The sequence below is a fragment of the Salmo salar genome, chromosome ssa10 (genome assembly GCF_905237065.1).
Source record: "Salmo salar chromosome ssa10, Ssal_v3.1, whole genome shotgun sequence".
Classification (NCBI taxonomy): Eukaryota; Metazoa; Chordata; class Actinopteri; order Salmoniformes; family Salmonidae; genus Salmo; species Salmo salar.
In genome coordinates, this window is record NC_059451.1 from 23,899,819 (window position 1) to 23,921,901 (window position 22,083).

The 22,083-nt window shown below is 43.9% G+C and overlaps 1 protein-coding gene across 1 annotated transcript in view; it reads right to left on the reverse strand.

Annotated features, from left to right (window-relative positions):
* colgalt2b (collagen beta(1-O)galactosyltransferase 2b) overlaps nucleotides 1-11,235 on the reverse strand; it is a 37,335-nt gene extending 26,100 nt beyond the window's left edge. The window contains exon 1 of the mRNA XM_014216471.2: nucleotides 10,921-11,235. Within this exon, the coding sequence (XP_014071946.1) occupies nucleotides 10,921-11,159 (239 nt within the window). The 5' untranslated portion in view covers nucleotides 11,160-11,235. The remainder of the gene's footprint in view (nucleotides 1-10,920) is intronic.
* Between the last annotated feature and the right edge of the window lie 10,848 nt (nucleotides 11,236-22,083).

The following is a 22,083-nucleotide window of genomic DNA, read 5'->3' on the forward strand; positions in this document are numbered from 1 at the left end:
TTCTCCAGGTCTGTTTTCCAGAACTTCTTGGGGTTAGACCCACAGAGAGAGAACTGCTCCTTAAAGTAACTAACTTTGGCTATCTGGATAGCGTAAGTGCACTTATTTCTCATTTGCCTGAACGATAGCCAGTCAGCTTGAGTATGTGTGTGCCGAGCCTTTCGCCAAATGCAATTCTTGAGGTAGAGTAACTCTGCAAGATCACGGTCGAACCAGGGGCTGAACCTGTTTTTAATTCTCATTATCTTCATGGGGTCGTGTTTGTTAACAATACCACTGAAAATATCAAAAAATAAGAGTTTGATCCCCTCGACTCTATCCCATTTTACATAGGCCAGTTCATAAAGGAAGGCTTGCTAATTAAAGTTTTTTAGCAAGCATCTATGACAAATCAGCACAGGTCGTTTCACTGAGCAGCCATTACGAACCAAGGCTGTAAAACAGTGATCACTAAGGTCAATACAGAAAACACCAGACTGATACCTATCAGGATTATTTGTGAGGATAACATCGAGGAGAGTAGCCTTTTCTGGGTGTTTGGAGTCATACATTGTGGGATTGGTAATAATCTGAGAAAGATTTAAGGAGTCCCATTGCTTTAGGACTTGGTCAGGTGGTTTAAGCATGTCCCAGTTTAGGTCACCTAGCAGGACAAATTCAGACTTAATGTAAGGGGGGCAGGAGAGAGCTTAGGGCAGGTAGGATACAGGCCGGTGCTGATGGAGGACGATAGCACCCAGCAACAGTCAACAAAGAGCTATTTGAAAGTTTAATGCTTAAAACCAGCAAATCAAATTGTTTGGGGACGGACTTGGTGGAGACAATCGAGCACTGAAGGTGATCCTTGGTAAAGATTGCCACTCCCCCACCTTTGGAAGATCTGTCTTGCCAAACAAGGTTATAACCAGAAAGTTTAACATCAGTATTCAGAACACTCTTCCCTAACCACGTCTCAATACTGACCAACACATTTGGATTGGAGCTGTGAACCCACACTTTCAATTGATCCATTTTAGGTAATAAGCTTCTAGTGTTAACGTGCAGAAAACCCAGGCTTTTACGAGAGCAGAAATCAGTGAAGCAGATATCAGAGCACAAGTCAGAATTGGGGCTTGCAACAGTAGATGGGCCAGGGTGTACATGCACATTTCCTGATATCATCAACAGTAATACAATCAAGGCACGGCATAGGACAGGAAGAGCTCTGCAGTGCTGATTTATGACATCTGAATGTGCATCAGATGGCAACAAGATCATATTGTACAGCAATTTTATCAGGTAACATGAATACAAAACAAGAGGTGGTTAGAATAAGATGGGAGGCCAAAAGTCTGTGTAACCAATAGAGAGTCAGAGTCCCTAGTGTGGGAACAAACAGTCTGTCCCACGGTGTGGTAAAGAAAGTTTGTAGTCAACAAAGTATGCAGGAGTTCTGAGGCAAAAAGCAAAATAGAAAAATGCACAAGAAAAAAATCAAATATATAACGACTTGCGGCTAGCCATTGTAAGTTCAGAGTTACTCGCCCCAACAGTGCGTGTGTGCTGGAGGCGAGCGAAATCTCGGGAGTGTGGTGGGGGTACCTGTACCAGAGAGGGGGAGACAGGGCAGACGGTGAACAGATTGCCAGGTGGAATCCAAGCAGCAGTGCAGCATGCAACGGGAGTAGGGAGATGCTTTTATTTCTGGAAGAAGATTTCTTGTAGAAAATGCCAGTGAATGGTCTTTGAACAGTGGGAGGGGGCTTCAAAGGCTCCTGCCACTTGTTGGACCCAAAGGCCTCGATACCCTTTACTTCACACCTAAGTGCTAATTGAGCATTAACTCAGCATTCAGTTTCTATAAAGTAAAATATATCATTGTAATGTACTTTTTTTCATTTTTCTTTTTCTTCTTGGCTTTCAAAATAGCATCAGACCAAACACTAGTCACTCAGTTCCAGGTTGGATGGTGTCCTCAGGTCTCTGCTGTTTGTTTGCTAGAGCACCCTCCATATAGCTTGGAAAAGGGAAATCTTGGAAGCAGTAAGCTCTCTGGTTAATTTTGGTTCAAAATTAGGTTGTAGGTTTGGAGTTTTGATCTGGAGTGAAGACCATGCTGTGGAGGGTAGCATCCTGCATATGTACCTGCCGAAAAATGCAAGTTTATCTAACTCCAAATCTATAATTTTGTAAAAATTTGTAAAAATGTGAGAGCTCACATGCAGCTGTCTCTCTCTCCGAGGGGGGCGTGACATCTGTGCTAACAGCACTATAATACCTAAGGCTTAAGGGCACACATGGTTTAGATGGTACTCTCTTTCATCTGCATGTAGCATTAAAACATGATGTGTGGTTCAGATTTTTTCTTTGTGGTTCAGATTCCTTGGTGTGTGCATTGTGCAGTGGGTTATGTCATATGATACTCTAACATGGGGATACGAGCATAGAAACCACATGGAATTCTCTGCTATTAGGCTATTTCACATCAATACAGTTCATTCTGGGAACTGTTGTCTTTTCACAGTCCTGACATGATCTATGTCGAAACACATCGACAAACCATCTCTCCCTCCAGTTCACCACCTGGGAAAGCACTTAAACAGCCCACAGACCCAGCTCCAGACTACTGAGTTACTCCTGAACGCTGCCCCAAAGATGAGCTCAGCCTTTCCCTCCAGTCACAACACGTAGTCATGACCTGGTGACCAATCACAGGGCTGAGTTACATACCATCAACCAATCACTGGCCTGGGTCCAGGCCCGGGTCCAGTTGTTGGCCTGTAACCAGCTCAATGTTGTCCTGGGGGCAGAGGAGGGAGGGGAGGGGGGAGGGTACACTGTTTGAGCATGGATGGAATGTGGGTTCACTTTACTAACCTGCTCACTGCCCCTGTGTAATTCTCAACACAAGCCTGCCAACCACCCTGCCTCCGCCCCCTGTCTACCTCTTTCCTAATAACCATTCCCTGCATTCTTTCACATTACAGTGTGAGTCTTTCTCACCTCTCTCTCAGTCTTCTCTGTCAGACAGACACCTCCATTTGCTTTTCAGACTACTGAAGCTTTCTGTGGCGAGTGTGTTATCCCATCTGTTCTGTGTCTCTATCATACACACAGACTGCCCTTCCTCCAGCCATGACCCAGTTGAAACTCTCATGTGCCCCTACATACACACATGAACAGCGACAGTCGCAGAGGAAGGGCAGGGAGAACTGAAAGGTGAGCAGGTTGCAAGCTCTACCCATCAGCCCCAACACAAACACACAGCCTTGGGCCTTGCCGCCCAGTAATCAGCCACTAGCACTGGGTCTGTGGCCAGCACACATTTAATCACACAATCAGCTTTTATTTCACGAATCATAATTCTACCATTCTGTTGCTTTCACTGCCTAGCATTATTTAGGTTGTATAACCACATATACAATACATATACTGTATATGTATTGTTGATGGTGCCGACAGACATGAGAGCTCTGCTTCTAGCTCCTAAGCAACTTTGCAGTATTTAGTTTTTTTGTGTGTTATTTCTTACATTATTAGCACAGAAGGTTTTTTGTGTTATTACATACAGCCGGAAATAACTTTTGGATATCAGAGCGGCGGTAACTCACCAGCATTACGACCAGGAATACGACATCCCCGAAGTGGATCCTTTGTTCATACCCCCCCAGGGCAATTGAACTTATCCCATTGGCTGCTCCAAAACACCGACGGCGGAGAAGAGGTATTCAGAGTGGACTTCTAGTCTGACTCAGGAGGCGTGCACACCATCCACCTCTTCTGAGTATATTACTCGCTAATGTTCTGTCTAAAGTAGATGAGCTCAGGGCGAGGATCTCCTTCCAGAAAGACATCAGGGACTGTAACCTACTCTGTTTCACAGAATCATGGCTCTCTCCGGATATACTGTCCCCGTCCATACAGCCAGCTGGGTTCTCAGTACATCGCGCAGACAGGAATAAAGAACTCTCCTGGAAGAAGAAAGGCGGTGGTGTATGTTTCATGATTAACTACTCATGGTGTGATTGTGATAACGTACAGAAACTCAAGTCCTTTTGTTCACCCGACGTAGAATACCTTACAATCAAATGCCGACCGTATTACCTCCCAAGAGAAATCGCTTCAGTCATAGTCACAGCCGTGTATATTCCCTCTCAAGCTGATACCACAACGGCCCTTAAGGAACTACACTGGACTTTATGCAAATTGAAAACCACATATCCTGAGGCCGCATTTATTGTAGCTGGGGGTTTTAACAAAGCAAATTTAAGGAAAATGCTACTGAAGTTCTAACAACAGATTCACTGTAGTACTCGCTCTGGAAAAACACTCGACCACTGCTACTCCCCCTTCCGGGATAACTTCAAGGCCATCCCCCGCCCTCCCTTTGGCAAATCAGATCACACATTTCTGCCTATAGGAAGGGAGGAGCAAAATGAATTTGTGATCTGATTTGCTGAAGGGAGGGTGGGAGAGGGCCTTGTAGTTATCCCGAAAGGGGGAGTAGCAGTGGTCGAGTGTTTTTCCAGAGTGAGTACTACAGTCAATGTGTTAACAGGAAGTACCCATGCTAAGGTCTATTCAACGCTGGTCTGACCAATCGGAATCCATGCATCAAGATTGTTTTTATCATGCAGACTGGGATATGTTCCAGGTAGCCTCTGATAACAACATTGACGTATACACGGACACGGTGACTGAGTTCATCAGGAAGTGTATAGAGGATGTTGCTCCCATGGTGACTATTAAAACCTACCCAAACCAGAAACCATGTATAGATGGCAGCATTCGTGCAAAACTGGAAGTGCGAACCATCGCATTTAACTATGGCAAGGTGACTGGAAATATGGTTGAATTCAAACAGTGTAGTTATTCCCTCCATTAGGCAATCAACAGGCAAAACGTCCGTACAGAGACAAAGTGGAGTCAGAATTCAACAGCACAGACACGAGCCGTATGTGGCAGGGTCTACAGACAATCGTGGATTACAAAGGGAAAACCAGCCATGACGTGGACACCGACGTCTTGCTCACGGATAAGTTAAACACCTTCTTTCCACGCTTTGAGGATAACACAGTGCCACCGACGCGGCCCGCTCCCAAGGACTGTGGGCTCTCGTTCGCCGTGGCCGACGTGAGTAAGACATTTAAGCGTGTTAACCCTCGCAAGGCTGCCAGCCCAGACGGCATCCCTAGCCTCGTCCTAAGAGCATGCGCAGACTAGCTGTCTGGAACTAAATGACTATCGCCCCGTAGCACTCATGTCTGTCATCATGAAGTGCTTTGAGAGGCTAGTTAAGGATCATATCACCTCTACCTTACCTGACACTCTAGACCCACTTCAATTTGCTTACCGCCCCAATAGATCCACGGACAATGCAATCGCTATTGCACTACACACTGGCCTATCCCAACTGGACAAGAGGAATACCTATGTAAGAATGCTGTTCATTGACTATAGCTCAGCCTTCAACACCATAGTACCCTCCAAGCTCATAATTAAGCTCGGGGCCCTGGGTCTGAACACCACCCTGTGCAACTGGGTCCTTGACTTCCTGACGGGCCGCCCCCAGGTGGTGGAGGTAGGAAACAACACCTCCACTTCGCTGATCCTCAACACAGGGGCCCCACAAGGGTGCATGCTCAGCCCCCTCCTGTACTCCCTGTTCACCCATGACTGTGGATACGCACGCCTCCAACTCAATCATCAAGTTTGCAGATGACACAACAGTAGTAGGCCTGATTACCAACAATGACGAGACAGCCTACAGGGAGGAGGTGAGGGTCCTGGCAGAGTGGTGCCAGGAAAATAACCTCTTCAAAACGAAGGGGCTGATCGTGGATTCTCATACTTAAAAAAACTCTTCTTCATGGTACAGTCATTATCAACACTGAACATCTAGGCTGCTCAACCACCCAATAAATGTCTCTTTGCCAAAAACTTCTCATTGGCAGTCAGTATTGAGAGCATGCAGAGATATACTGAGACCTTTACAGTCATTGGTTCAGATTCAGGAGAACAATACAGACAGACAGTAGAATGCAGCAGCAACAGGCACATCCTATAGGCAGGGGTCAGGCAGGGGTCGGGCAGGGGTCAGTAACAGACGGCCCGCAGGCCAAAAACGTAATTCAGCAAAAAATAAGTTGAATTTAGGAAATCTGTTCCCAAATTTTAAAACACCAGGGTAGATATTTGTTTGTGTGTGTGTGTGTGTGTGTGTGTGTGTGTGTGTGTGTGTGTGTGTGTGTGTGTGTGTGTGTGTGTGTGTTGGGAAGTGTTCTCAATGAGAAACAGACAGACATAAAGCTGCAAACAAAAGCAAGCCTTGAAAGGATGAGTGGTAAACAAAAGACTAAAGCATCCCACTGGCGATGACTCCAATTCTGGGAGTAACAGAGAAAACGCATTAAACTATCAAGTCCCTCTTAAAAGTTTCCATGTGCAACAAAATAGGTATGTGATGGGCATTCTCCACATGCTTGTGCACTGACTTTCTTTGTCCCTGTAGACTAGTCATCCAGACCTTTCGTCTCTCCCGTGATTCTCTCCACAGCACTTTACGCATCACTTCCTCAGTGCGTTGAGCACCCACCTTTTGTGCCGCTGTCAGAGCCACTCAGTGTCTACTCTCTCCCCATCTCCAATCACTTGATTAAGTTGTATATCAAAATATCTTGCTTGGAACGTGCTAGATAAAACAACATATTTATTGAATACCTCAGTAGTCTATTTATTATACTTCTTAATAAAGCACAATGAATGACTTTATAAGAGGATTACTCATGGGCTGGTGTCAAACACTGTAAAAGTTAGTGGCACCAGTGACACTAGGGGAAAACGTTAGTCTGGAGCCCTGTAATAGTAGTTAACACAGATGCTTCTCATCTGAAACAGTCCGGAACAGTTTGTGCATATATTATGATGTCATTTTGTGAGGTTATTGCTAGTTTTACGCAACTAAGATCTCCTCTGCAAAAATGTCTAAATTAATGACAGATTTCTTGAGTTATCTTACACTGAACAAAAATTTTAATGCAACATGCAACAATTTCAAAGATGTTACTGAGTTACAGTTCACATTAGGAAATCAGTCAATGAAATAAAATCATTAGGCCCTAATCTATGGATTTCACATGACTGTTGGTCACAGATACTATCCCTTAAAAAAGGTAGTGGTGTGGATCAGAAAACCAGTCAGTATCTGGTGTGACCACCACTTGCATCATGCAGCGTGACACATCTCCTTCGCATAGAGTTGATCAGGCTGATGATTGTGGCCTGTGGAATGTTGTCCCACTCCTCTTAATGGCTGTGCGAAGTTGCTGGATATTGGCAGGAACTGGAACACGTTGTCGTACTCGTCGATCCAGAGCATCACAAACATGCTCAATGGGTGACATGTCTGGTCAGTGTGCAGGCCATGGAAGAACTAAGACATTTTCAGCTTCCAGGAATTCTATACAGATCCTTGGGACATGGGGCCATGCACTATCATGCTGAAACATAAGGTGATGGCGGCGGATGAATGGCACAACAATGGGCCTCAGGATCTCATCATGGGATCTCTGTGCATTCTCATTATAAAATGCAATTGTGTTCATTGTCCTTAGCTTATGCCTGCCCATTCCATAACCCCACAGCCACCATGGGGCACTCTGTTCACAACGTTGACATCAGCAAATCACTCGACCACACGACACCATACACAACGCCATACACACTGTCTGCCATCTGCCCAGTACAGTTGAAACCGGGATTCATCCGTGAAGAACAGACTTCTCTAGCATGCCAGTGGCCATTGAAGGTGAACATTTGTACACTGAAGTCGGCTACGACGCGTACTGCAGTCAGGTCAAGATCCTGGTGAGGACGACAAGCACGCAGATGAGCTTCCCTGAGACGGTTTCGGACTGGTTGTGACGAAATTCTTTGGTTGTGCGAACCCAGTTTCATCAGCTTTCTGGGTGGTGGTCTACGACAATTCCACAGGTGAAGAAGCCAGATGTGGAGCTCCTGGGCTGGTGTGGTTACAGATGGTCTGCGGTTGTGAGGCTGGTTGGACGTACTGCCAAATTCTCTAAAACAACGTTGGAGGCGATTTATGGTAGAGAAATTAACATTCAATTCTCTGGAAAAAGCTCTGGTGGACGTTCCTGCAGTCAGCATGCCAGTTGTACGCTCCCTCAAAACTTGAGACATCTGTGGCATTGTGTTGGGTTAAGTCAAAACTGTAACTCGGCCACTCAAGACCACTCACTGTCTTCTTGGTAAGCAACTTCAGCGTAGATTGTGCCTTGTGTTTTAGGTTATTGTCCTGCTGAAAGGTAAAATCATTTCCCAGTGTCTGGTGGAAAGCAGACTGAACCAGGTTTTACTCTAGGATTTTGCCTATGCTTAGCTCCATTCCATTTATTTTTTATCCTGAAAAACTCCCCAGTCCTTAACGATTACAAGAATACCCTAACATGATGCAGCCACTACTATGCTTAAAAATATGGAGAGTGGTACTCAGTAATGTGTTGTATTGGATTTGCCCCAAACATTACACGTTGTATTCAGAACAAAAAGTGAATTGCTTTGCCACATTTTTTTGCAGTATTACTTTAGTGCCTTATTGCAAAACAGTGTTTTGTCTGTACAGGCTTCCTTATTTTCACTTTGTCAATTAGGTTAGGATTGTGGAGTAACTACAATATTGTTGATCCATCCTCAGTTTTCTCCTATCACAGCCATTAAAGTATGTAACTGTTTTAATATCACCATTGGCCTCATTGTAAAATCCCTGAGCGGTTTCATCCTCTCTTGCAACTGAGTTAGGAAGGATGCCTGTATCTTTGTAGTGACTGGGTGTATTGATACAGCATCCAAAGTGTAATTAATAACTTCACCATGCTCAAAGGGATATATTAAATGTCTGTTTTTTTATTTATTTTTACCCATCTACCAATAGGTGCCCTTCTTTGTGAGGCATTAGAAAACCTCCCTGGTCTTTGTGGTTGAATCTGTGCTTGAAATTCACTGAGGGACCTTACAGATAATTGTATGTGTGTGGTACAGAGATGATGTAGTCATTCAAAAATTATGTTTAACACTATTATTGCACACAGAGTGATGCAACTTATTATGTGACTTGTGAAGCACATTTTTACTCCTGAACTTATTTAGGATTGCCATAACAAAGGGGTTGAATACTTATTGACTCCAGACATTTCAGCTTTTCATTTTTAATTAATTTACCAACATATCAAAAAACATTATTCCACTTTGACCTTATGGGGTTCTGTGTGTAGGCCAGTGACAAAAAAAGCTAAATTTAAACCATTTAAATTCAGGCTGTAGCACAAAATGTTTTGGAAAAAGTTAAGGGGCTTGAATACTTTCTGAAGGCACTGTAGCCCAAAGGCGTCTGCATGCCTCCCAGCCGAAACAGTCGGGAAGAGTTTGTGCATATATTATGATGACATTTTGTGACATTTTTGTTCGTTTTGGACTTCGGTAAGGTTTTTTTTGGTTGTTCGGGCACATTACATTTTTTCTTGAGGCAAGCCGAAGTCAGTAGCTGAAGTCTACGCCCATTCGTCAGTGATTGGTCAACAATATAGATTCTTCAGTAAAGTCTTTGTTGTCCTTCAATGAGAGACATTTCTTTATTTCGAAATGGTGCCCCAAACATCTTAGTTAGATCTAAAATAGCGCAACTAAGATCTCCTCTGCAAAAACATCAAAATGAATGACAGATTTATTGAGTTGTCTTAGATTAATTCTGATTATTTAGAGGAAGTGTATACTGGCTACAGCGTCTCAAAATGGACAAACAGTACTATTGTCGCTTTTTTCTAATTTTTCAAGCAAATGTCTTTTAAGGGAGTATACGAACACATTTCGTTTGGTTCACTTAGCCGACTTTGGCTAGCCGCCAGCAGAACTGAAGCATGCTGACACCTTAAAAGACAGCTTGGCTTTTATAATGTTTAAGGCTTAAGCAGACAGGCAGACAGAGAACAAGAAGATGCACAGTGACAGCAGAGAAAATTCAGAGACAAATAAACAGCACAAAAGGTGTGGATAAAATGCCAGAGCCGAATTGTTATCCAAGTCCACCCCTGTGTAACTGCCTATGGAGAATTGATGATGGAGACTTTTGGCGATAGGGGCCCCCATCCCCCCATACCTGGCTGCTGTTTTAAGCCCCCTGATTTCTGCAGTGTGTGCATAATAATAAAAAACACCGTCAACAACATGCTCTGCCCATTCATCTACTCCTAACATGCAATTAAGAACCCAGCAGACACGCGTGGAGAGGGCATTGTAAAACGCAGCACCTGGTCTCGTTCACGCTGACAGCAGCGTATCTGTTCTTTACGTGGACAGGACAGGAGGTTCTCATTATAATACCGACACCATACCGACAACAATAAGCTCTATGTTACTTATATGTGTGTACCTTTTCCCATAGTAAAGTGCAAAGCAAGAATTGTCGCGGGCGTGCCACAACTGGCGGCCCTCCGCCGGTGGGTGGTTTTATTTGCCTCCCCAAGTTTTCTGAGCAAATCTTGTTTTAAAAAAAACACACACACACATACACTATATATATATATATATATATATATATATATATATATATATATATATATATATATATATATATTATTGGACATAAAATACTGTAAACAAATGGACATGAAATACTGTAAAAAAAACAAAACACGCATAATAGAGAGACACATGATCGTATACAAATGTAAGCAAGGTTTGAAATTATTATGTTTTTGTGAAATATTTGCAGTCTAGAAATGATTTGTAATTATGTTCCGACCCCCGACCATCCGCTCAAGAAAAATGGTCCCGCGGATGAATCTAGTTGATGATCCCTGCTGTAGGCTATTGGAGACGATTTGACTGGAATAAAGATGTTAAAAAGTTAGTTGCGTTTCTCACCAGATAGCTATCCGCTCCTTCGGGTAGTCTAGCCTGTCGATGCAGCCCAGGTAGTGCGGCAGGCTGTGCGCTGCGTTGCGAGCCAGAATGGCGATCATGACTTTTGGCATCAGCAGTGACGATTCGGGTCGGACCGGGTCCTGCACCAGAGTCACCAAGTCCGACATGCCACCCGGCATGAGGGCGACAAGCATCGCGCAGAGCAGTCCGATTCCCACGGCTCTAACCGCCGGCATCATTCCCAGATAACACCGTTATCCCAACATGAGTTCTGCCGCGACTGAATATGAGAGTGGGCGATTGTGGGAGGGAGCGAAGAAGGTAGGAAGGGAAGGGAAGGGGATGGAGTGTATGGACCATGGAGAGCACAGGAGGTTGGTGGCACCTTAATTAGGGAGGACACGCTCGTGGTAATGGCTGGAACGGAATCAGTGGAATGGTTTCAAATACATCAAACACACGGTTTCCGAGTGTTTAATGCCATTCCATTTGCTCCGTTCCAGCCATTATTATGAGCTGTCCTCCCCTCAGCAGCCTCCACTGGAGAGAGAGGGGTCTGTCTATCTCCTGTCTACCTCCTCCCAGTCGGCTGCTCCCCAAAACGTTCATATACCTCTCCTACAGCTTTCCTGCTTTCTCTTGGAGACTAGGCTACATAGGCAGGACAGGGGCTGATAAAACATAATGGGGATTCTAACAGGTGCAACAGCACAGAGAGAAGAGGTGGCTCCAAACACGGCCAATAACATTATTTCAGTAAGTAAATAATACATTTCCTTACTCAAATCCAGCAGCTTGAAGCTTTCTGTGCTATAAAACTGATAGCCTAGACACAATAAGCTATTATCATTAAATAATGTTGGGTGAAAGAAGAACGAAAATTGTACCTGCCAGGTATCATAATACCTGGCTTATGAAGTGCAAAGATGGTTGTATATTTCACAATACTGTGTTTGCCAGTTCAAGTCTATGTATGCACAATGCATAAACTGTATGCTGTTCTGAGGGAAATATGTGTATAAATGTGTAACTACTCTTGTGTGGTTGTAATGTCAGATCATTGTAACAACATGTGGTTTGACTGCTTGTGCATGGCTGTCACCGTGGTAAAGTTGGTTTGATTTTCAGGATTTGCCAGACATTCGTACCTTCAAACTTCAATAGCTCACGAACGATTTTAGCTACATACCTCAGGTTAGGCTCTCTATGAAGGAAAATAAGTGTAAAACATTGAACAGGTCTTATTTTCCAGATTCCGATCCGAGTTTCATAATCACACGGCAACGGTGTAGTAAGCCTCGCGCACGGTCAATGCAACTATTTTGGGACCTTCAAAGTGCTTGATCACAATATTCAACCGTCAATTGCTCTTCAACCATGTGACTTAGCAACCTCATTTTAATTGTTATTTCTTACATATAGCGGCATATTGCACACCCTTTCATTTCCTCATCAAAGTATTCCAACATTTAAAAATATATATTTATAAAAAATTCAATAGCTCCTTGACCATGTGACTTAGACACCTCAAACCAACGTTGGAATGTTCACTGGGTAGGGACATACGTCACACGGCCTTTATAAAAAAAAAAATTGATACCTTCATTTATTTGTTAATTTTTTTACTTCAAATGTCAAGATCTTCTTGATCACATGACCTAGGCACCTCAAACCAACTTTGTATATTTCAAAGAGAAGGGACACACGTCGCACAGCCTTTGGTTTTACACAATTTTATATAAATATTAGAAAGTATATAATTTCAATAGCTCTTTACCCACATGACTTAGAAACCTCGTTGCAACTTTCATGTATTCCTTATATGGAGAGTTGTTTTGCACAGCCTTTGTTTTTTTCTTAAATAAAATGATTCCAACATTTATTAAAAAATATACAGTACCAGTCAAAAATTTGGACTCACCTACTCATTCAAGGGTTTTTATTTAGTTTAACTTTTTTCTACATTGTCACGCCCTGACCTACTCTACCATAGAAAATAACATCTTTCTATGGTCAGGACGTGACAGTATCCCCCAGTACCCCCCAGTACGCTGCCGTTGAAGACTCTGGACTGGGGAACGCCGTCGTTGAAGACTCTGGACTGCAGGCCGTCGTTGAAGACTCTGGACTGCAGGCCATCTCAGGAGGTTCCGGACTGGGAACTGTCGCCGGAAGCTCCGGACTGGGAACTGTCGCCGGAAGCTCCGGACTGGGAATGCGCACTGGAGGCCTGATGCGTGGGGCTGGCACAGGTGGCGCCAGACTAGTAACACACACCTCAGGGCGAGTGCGGGGAGCAGGAAAAGGACACCTCGGACTGGGCAGGCGCACTGGAGGCCTGATTCATGGGGCTGGCACAGGTGGCGCCAAACTGGTAACACGCACCTCAGGGCAAGTGCGAGGAGCAGGCACAGGGCGTACCAGGCTGAATAGACTCACTGGAGGCCGGGTACATGGGGCAGGCACAGAATATACTGAGCCGTGGAGGCGCACTGGAGATCTCGAGCGTAGAGTTGGCACAACCCGTCCTGGCTGGATGCTCAACCTAGCTCGACAAATGCGGGGCGCGGGCACAGATCGCACCGGCCTGTGAATGTGCACTGGCGACACAGTGCGCATCACCGCATAACACGGTGCTTGCTTCGTCACTCGCTCCCTACGGTAAGCACGGGGAGTTGGCTCAGGTCTCCAACCTGACTCTGCCAATCTCCCCGTGTGCCCCCACACCCCCCCAAAACATTTTTTGGGGCTGCCTCTCGCACTTGCCTCGTGGCTGGTATAGGGCCTCGTAATATTGTCGCTCCGCTTTAGCTGCCTCAATTTCCTCTTTCGGACGGCGATACTCCCCAGCCTGACTCCAGGGTCCTTTCCCGTTCAGAATTTCCTCCCAGGTCCATTCCTGTTTTTCCTGGGCACGCTGCTTGGTCCTTTGGTGGTGGGAGATTCTGTCACGGTTGTCGTAAGGAGAAGCGGACCAAAGTGCAGCGTGATTATCGTTCCACATATTTATTTGAACTGTGAAACTTTGCAATACATACACAATAAACTGAACAAACAAAAACAACAAACCGTGACGCAGAGTAGAAACATACACTAACTCAGAAAGACTCTCCAACAAACCCAGGTGGAAAAAAAACCCTACTTAAGTATGATCTCCAATTAGAGACATCAAGGACCAGCTGCCTCTAATTGGAGATCCCAAACAAAACCCCAACAAAGAAATACAAAACTAGACCCTGACAACATAGAAATAGAAAACATAGAAAAAAAACCTGTCACACCCTGACCTACTCTACCATAGAAAATAACATCTTTCTATGGTCAGGACGTGACATAGTGAAGACATCATAACTATGAAATAACACATATGTATTTTTTTATTTTTATATAACCTTTATTTAACTCTGCAAGTCAGTTAAGAACAAATTCTTATTTACAATGGCGGCTTACCTAAAGGCAAAAGGGGCTGGGATTAAAATATAAATAAATTACATAAAAATATAGGACAAAACACACATCACGACAAGAGAGACAACACAACACCACATAAAAAGAGAACTAAGACAACATAGCATGGCAGCAACACATGACAACACAGCATGGTAGCAACACAACATGGCAGAAGCACAACATGGTAGCAGCACAAAACATGGTAAAACATTATTGGGCACAACTATTCAGAGGAAACTGCTTGAATCAGGCCATCATGGTCGAATTGCTGCACCCACTAGTAAAGGACACCAATGAGAAGAAGAGACTTGCTTGGGCCAAGAAACACAAGCAATGGACATTAGACCAGTGGAAATCTGTCCTTTGGTCTGATGAGTACAAATTTGAGATTTTTGGTTCCAACTGCCGTGTCTTTGTGAGACGCAGGGTAGGTGAACAGATGAGCTCCGCATGTGTGGTTCCCACCGTGAAGCATGGAGGAGGTGTGATGGTGTGGGGGTGCTTTTCTGGTGACACTGTCAGTGATTTATTTAGAATTCAAGGCACACTTAACCAGCACAGCTACCACAGCATTCTGCAGCGATACACCATCCCATCTGGTTTGCGCTTAGTGGGACTATCATTTGTTTTTCAACAGGACAATGACCGAACACACCTCCAGGCTGTGTAAGGGCTATTTGAACAAGAAAGAGAGTGATGGAGTGCTGCATCAGAAGACCTGGCCTCCACAATCACCCAACCTCAACCCAATTGAGATGGTTTGGGATGAGTTGGACCGCAGAGTGAAGGAAAAGCAGCCAACAAGTGCTCAACATATGTGGGAACTCCTTCAAGACTGTTGGAAAAGCATCCCAGGTGAAGTTGGTTGAGAGAATGCCAAGAGTGTGCAAAGCTGTCATCAAGGCAAAGGGTGGCTACTTTGAAGAATCTAAAATCTATTTTGATTTGTTTAACAATTTTTTTGTTACTACATGATTCCATGTGTTATTTCATAGTTTTGATGTATTCACTATTATTCTACAATGTAGAAAATAGTAAAAATAAAGAAAAACCCTGGAATGAGTAGATGTATCCAAACTTTTGACTGGTACTGTATGTAGCTCAAATCTTTTTTGAGCTATTGACGTTTGAATGTCCGAATATCGAAACTCAAACCAATTTTACCACGTTATGGCTGTCTTCTACATTAGCCTTCCTCCATCTGCTGTTTCATCAACTCCTCTCCTGCTCTCATGTATGGTACATAATTCCTCTGCACAAGCCCGTCTGCATGCCTCCATTCCCCACTTCCTCATTCTCCCCATCCCTCTGTATTTCCATTCTTTTCCCATTCCTCCTCTCTGACTGACTGTTTCTTGGATGGTGCAGCTGCAGCAGCAGCAGGGTTCTCTAAGTACCATGAAGTCATCAGTGACATCAGTTCCAGTCCCAGCTGCAGACAGACAGACAGACAGACAGACAGACAGACAGAGACACCCAGCCAATCTCACCCTCTGACTAAACTCAGCCCTCTGCTTATTTGCATAAGTGTGAAGCCACCTGTTGATGTTTTTATTCTTGATTGAAATGTTCTAATGAGTGTACATTACCATTAACCCTATAGTTGGATGGATGTTTCTGATGAATGATGTCTGGACAGGAGTATTAAGTAGAAATGTCTGTCTGTCCATTGTGCTGAGCAAGGTCAATCTCCTAGCTCCCTCTAGTGCCCCTATAGAGACAGTAGAAGAGGTTGGAATCCATCCATGTTCCTTCACACAGTAGCCTAACATGCTGATCACACCGCTCGCGTCACGTGCGCGAGCATTGCAAAATCAATTTACACATACATGTTATTCAATCATTGCACCCAACGAGCTTCTGCATAGCCAGGCGCTAAAATAGAACTTGGTTCTATTTGTGACCAATGACGCTTCTGCAAGTCCCAGTTGGTAGTGGTAATGCACCTTAAAGGTGGTTGCCAACCGCCATATAAATTCCAAAGAAGAAGAAGCGATTACTAGAAACAAACTTTTACCCTTTTATCTGTGGATTAATTGTCAGAGTAGAGGACCTTGTGCATTTCAGGTAAAATAACAATCCAATGTTTGTATCCCAGGACAAATTAGCTAGCAACAGCAAGCTAGCTAGCTACATTGCCATAAATGTTTAACGCTTTTCGACCTGCTCCATCGCGCACATGTTGATTTTGTCCCCCCACACCAGACGCGATCAGGACACGCATGTTGAAATACCAAAACAAACTTTGAACCAACTATATTAATTTGGAGACAGGTTGATAAGAAAACATTTATGGCAATTTCGTTAGCTAGCTAGCTTGCTGTTGCTAGATAATTTGTCCTAGGATATAAACATTGGGTTGTTATTTTACCTGAAATGCACAAGGTCCTCTACTCTGACAATTAATCCACAGATAAAAGGGTAAAAGTTTGTTTCTAGTAATCTCTCCTCCTTCAGGCTTCTTCTTCTTCTTTGGACTTTATATGGCACTTTGATTTTTGGTTGCGATGGAGAGGTGAATCCAACATGTTAATTATTAACCTGAATATTAAATTAGAAATCAACCAAAGCTTGAAACCCTAAGCCTATATGTAGTCTATTTTTAGTTGAACCCTGGGTTGAACAAATGCTGTTGATGACTTTGCTATATATAAACGCTATAAATGCTATATAGACTTAAATAGTATCATTGATGATATGACGTATAAAGTATGGTTACATTTAATTTGCTCTGTTTAACCTACCCTTTGGAATTACTTTGATAGTAACGGTGAATCTGTTTAGTTATGAGATATCTCAATAATAACTTTCACCATAGAACATGGGTAGTAGTCAGTGACAAATATCAAAGCTACGTAGGGCTGGGCTTGGTTAAAACCCTGGATGGGAGACCAAAATGGATAACTGAACCCCCCCAAGTAGGCGCTGCCCAACCTAACTTTTTTTCTGATAGTGGATATATATCGTTGCAGATCTGACATTGTTTCAAAGGTACAAATTCAACATACAGTATGTTATACAAGGTTTATCTATGTTGAAAATGTATTACCATGAGGACATAATCCTGGGGTTGAAATTTCACCCTGAAAACAGTTGATGACCTTTATCAATGTATTTTCCACGTCACAATACTTTGCCAAATTATGTTGAAACAACACTGACGCAACCAGTTTGTGCCCAGTGGGATACCTCCTAACCTACTCTGAAAAGTTACCATATGGTCTCAATTTCACCCCAAAGCATTTCCTTTGTAATTGTGGTTACTTACATACAGTGCTTTCGGAAAGTATTCAGACCCCTTGACTTTTTCCACATTTTGTCACGTTACAGCCTTATTAGAAAATTAATGAAATAGTTTTTTCCCCCTCAATCTACACACAATACCCCATAATGACAAAGCAAAAACAGGTTTAGCAAATGTTGCACAAGTTTTACAAATTAAAAGCTGAAATATAACATTTACACAAGTATTCAGACCCTTTACTCAGTACTTTGTTGAAGCACCTTTGGCAGCGATTACAGACTAGAGTCTTCTTACAGCCTAGTCTTCTTGGGTATGACGCTACAAGCTTGGCAAACCTATATTTGGGGAGTTTCTACCATTCTTCTCTGCAGATCCTCTCAAGCTCTGTCCGGTTGGATGGGTACCATTGCTGCACAGCAATTTTCAGGTCTCTCCAGAGATGTTCGATCAGGTTCAAGTCCGGACTCTGGCTGGGCCACTCAAGGACATTCAGACACTTGTCCCGAAGCCACTCCTGTGTTGGCTGTGTGCTTCGGGTCATTGTCCTGTTGGAAGGTGAACCTTCGCCCCAGTCTGAGGTCTTGAGCGCTCTGGAGCAGGTTTTCATCAAGGATCTCTCTGTACTTTGCTCCGTTCATCTTTGCCTCGATCCTGAATAGTCACCCAGTCCCTGCCGCTGAAAAACATTCCCACAGCATAATGCTGCCACCACCATGTTTCCCCGTAGGGAGGTTTCATCCAGACGTGACGCTTGGCATTCAGGCCAAAGAGTTCAATCTTGGTTTCATCAGACCAGAGAATCTTGTTTCTCATGGTCTGAGAGTCTATAGGTGCCTTTTGGCAAACTTCAAGCAGGCTGTCATGTGCCTTTTACTGAATAGTGGCTTCCGTCTGGCCACTCTACCATAAAGGCCTGATTGGTGGAGAGCTACAGAGATTGTTGTCCTTCTGGAAGTTTCTCCCGTCTCCACAGAGGAAGTCTAGAGGTCTGTCAGAGTGACCGTCGGGTTCTTGGTCACCTCCCTGACCAAGGCCCTTCTCCCCCGATTGCTCAGTTTGGCCGGGCGGCCAGCTCTAGGAAGAGTCTTGGGGGTTTCAAACTTCTTCCATTTAAGAATGATGGAGACCACTGTGTTCTTGGGGACCTTCAATGCTGCAGACATTTTTTGGTACCCTTCCCCAGATGTGTCTCGACAAAATCCTGTCTAGGAGCTCTACGGACAATTCCTTTGACTTCATGGCTTGGTTTTTGCTCTGACATACACTGTCAACTATGGGACCTTATATAGACAGGTGTGTGCCTTTCCAAATCATGTCCAGTCTATTGAATTTACCACAGGTGGACTCCTATCAAGTTATAGAAACATCTCAAGGATGATCAATGGAAACAGGATGCACCTGAGCTCAATTTCGAGTCTCATAGCAAAGGGGCTGAATACTTACGTAAATAAAGTATTTATATTTATTATTTTTAATACATTTACTAAAATAAATTACTTTTTCATTATGGAGTATTGTGTGTAGATTGCTGGGGATTTTTTTAATGAATCCATTTTAGAATAAGGCTGTAACATAACAAAATGGGGAAAAAGTCAAGGCGTCTGAATACCCTCCGAAGGCACAGTACTTCACATGCAATCCTTTGTCCTTTTCAACCTTTGTAAATGCAGAGCTGCATTAACGGCTGTCATTTCACTTCTGTTTGGGATAAATGCATAGTTCCATTTTGTCTGGACGGGAGACTAATTCTAACTTGCTCCATCCTGACTACTGCCAAGCTTATGATGTTCTAAACTGTGGTCAAAACCAGAATTTCAGAGCCACTCAAAATAGCAGGGTAGATTCTCATAGCTTTGTAAATGTAATTAATGGATGGTTAGAAGTTGGCATGGCAGTAATGTGTCTTATTTCCCTAAAATAAATCTCATGTTTCCCTTGAAAACATAGCACAATTCTGCAAGAGCACTGAATATTGTAAGTCTACAAACATTAACATTCAGTAAACATGACTCACACAATTGAGTGCAAACCAAGTGATTTCAGTAGACAGGCATGTAGTGTGATTATAATACCAATGAGCTGGGTTATATAAATCTCTCTGTGTGGTTGAGAGGAGAACCGTCTGCCTGCCTGTCCATCAGAGTGATGGAGCCACTAGAGCAGGGGGGAGAGGAGAGGAATTATGCACACCCAACCATTGCTCACAAGCTGGACAGAAAAATATGCCCACAGAAACAGGATAATATGTCTGTTCTCTGTTTGTGGCTTCCAAGTGTGTTTTATGAAAGATCACTGGAGCAGGCTGCCCAGCAGAAGGAGCTCTCGGTGTGGCCGGTGCACACAGAGAGAGGGGGAGGGAGAAGGGGGGGATCTGAAGTCCCATTCTTTCATTCTTCCGGGGCTCTCAGCCACAGATGGTGGAAGAAAACACTCCATGTGGTCAGAGGGTAGAGGAGAGACTCAGACACAAGTAGCCTGTCACGTACAGCCTCCTCTCCTCTCACAGCTGTACATACAGTAGGGGCTATGTGCACTATACTAAAGTGGATGTTACGGCTCCCTCCCTAATCATGTAAAGCAGATACAGTACTTGTATGACAGGCACTATTCCCAGGAGAACGCTACTGATACATACTGGAAGTGTATGACGCAAGTTCTCCGACATCCCATGTGAAGAGCATTGAATGACAATGCATTTTAATCCATTATAGTGCATCTGTAACTGTGGCTCCTCTGATCGGAAGGGTGTTGGCCTTGGTAATCATATGGATCAGCATCACAAAGCTTTACAAACAAATTGGGAGACAGTTGGAGAGGCAGAGACAGCTACTGCAGTGGAGATGGAGCCAGGAACTAAGAGCTGTCTGCGGGTGTGTAAGTTGGGTTGAAGGAGAGAAATGGAGAGAAAGGCAGAGAGTTAGAAGCTGCTGGATTAGGTTAAGAGTAATAGCTGAGTGAAGTCATGCTGGCAGAGCAGAGCGTTGACTAGACGGAGCCAGCAGTCTCACTGGGAGAGAGACCAGCCAATGGGGGCAGAGCTAGAGCCTGCCAATCATCATAAAGCCCCTCCCCTAGCCAGGCACCGCTCCATCACTTACTTCCACTAGGATCTCACAGTGGCTCACAGAACCAGTAGCCCCTTGTCCACACACAGTTCCAGATGATAAACCTCCAGTAACTGTGTGTGTGTGTGTGTGTGTGTGTGTGAGAGAGAGAGAGAGAGGTGTGCAACACACTGCAAACTGGGGCTTAAACCTCTCAGCCAGACTGCTAGAACATGCTGTACCCTAATGAGTGCACACTCACAAGGGAAGGGAGGGGTTTATTGGGTCCTTACCTCATTGTGGAAATAACATTGTCTTGCCCATATTCCTGTCTGAGGTTAACAGGCAACATCAGCCTCTGTCGCTCCCCCTCTCTCCCTTGGCTGGCTGTGAGAACCTGGCCCACTGGGACTCTCTCTGTGCTGCTGTACAGTGGCTGCTGATTATTATTATTATTATATGTGCCCCTGTGAGCGAGAATGTGAGTGTGAGTGTGTGTGTGTGTGTGTGTGAGAGAGTGATCCGCTCCAGCTCCTTATGAAGAACAGTAGCACTATAAACTAACACTCAAAGCCTGAACTGGTTTCCAAATTAAACAAATCCATCCCAGTGACCCACTAATGACTCAAGGTAAGGCCTCAGATCTCTAACATAATGTTATTAGCTATCGATAGTTGTGAGAATAGTGGTGATGGGGGGGAATTATTTTTGACAATATACAGTGGCAAGAAAAAGTATGTGAACCCTTTGGCAATACCTGGATTTCTGCATAAATTGGTCATAAAATGTGATCTTCATCTAGGTCACAACAACAGACAAACACAGTCTGCTTTAACTAATAAGACAAACAATGATACGTTTTCATGTTTTTATTGAACACACCGTGTAAACATTCACAGTGCAGGGTGGGAAAAGTATGTGAACCCTTGCATTTAATAACTGGTTGACCCTCCTTTGGCAGCAATAACCTCAACCAAACATTTTCTGTAGTTGCGGATCAGACCTGCAGAACGGTCAGGAGGAATTTTGGACCATTCCTCTTTACAAAACTGTTTCAGTTCAGCAATATACTTGGGATGTCTGGTGTGAACTGCTCTCTTGAGGTCATGCCACAGCATCTCAAAATCGGGTTGAGGTCAGGACTCCAGAAGGTGTATTTTCTTCTGTTGTTGATTTACTTCTGTGTTTTGGGTCGTTGTCCTGTTGCATCACCCAAATTCTGTTGAGCTTCAATTGGCAGACAGACAGCCTAACAGCCTCCTGAAAAATGTCTTGATAAACTTGGGAATTCATTTTTCCGTTAATGATAGCAAGCAGTCCAGGCACTGAGGCAGAAAAGCAGCCCCAAACCATGATGCTCCCTCCACCAAACTTTACCGTTGGGATGGTTTTGATGTTGGTGTGCTGTGCCTTTTCTTCTCCACA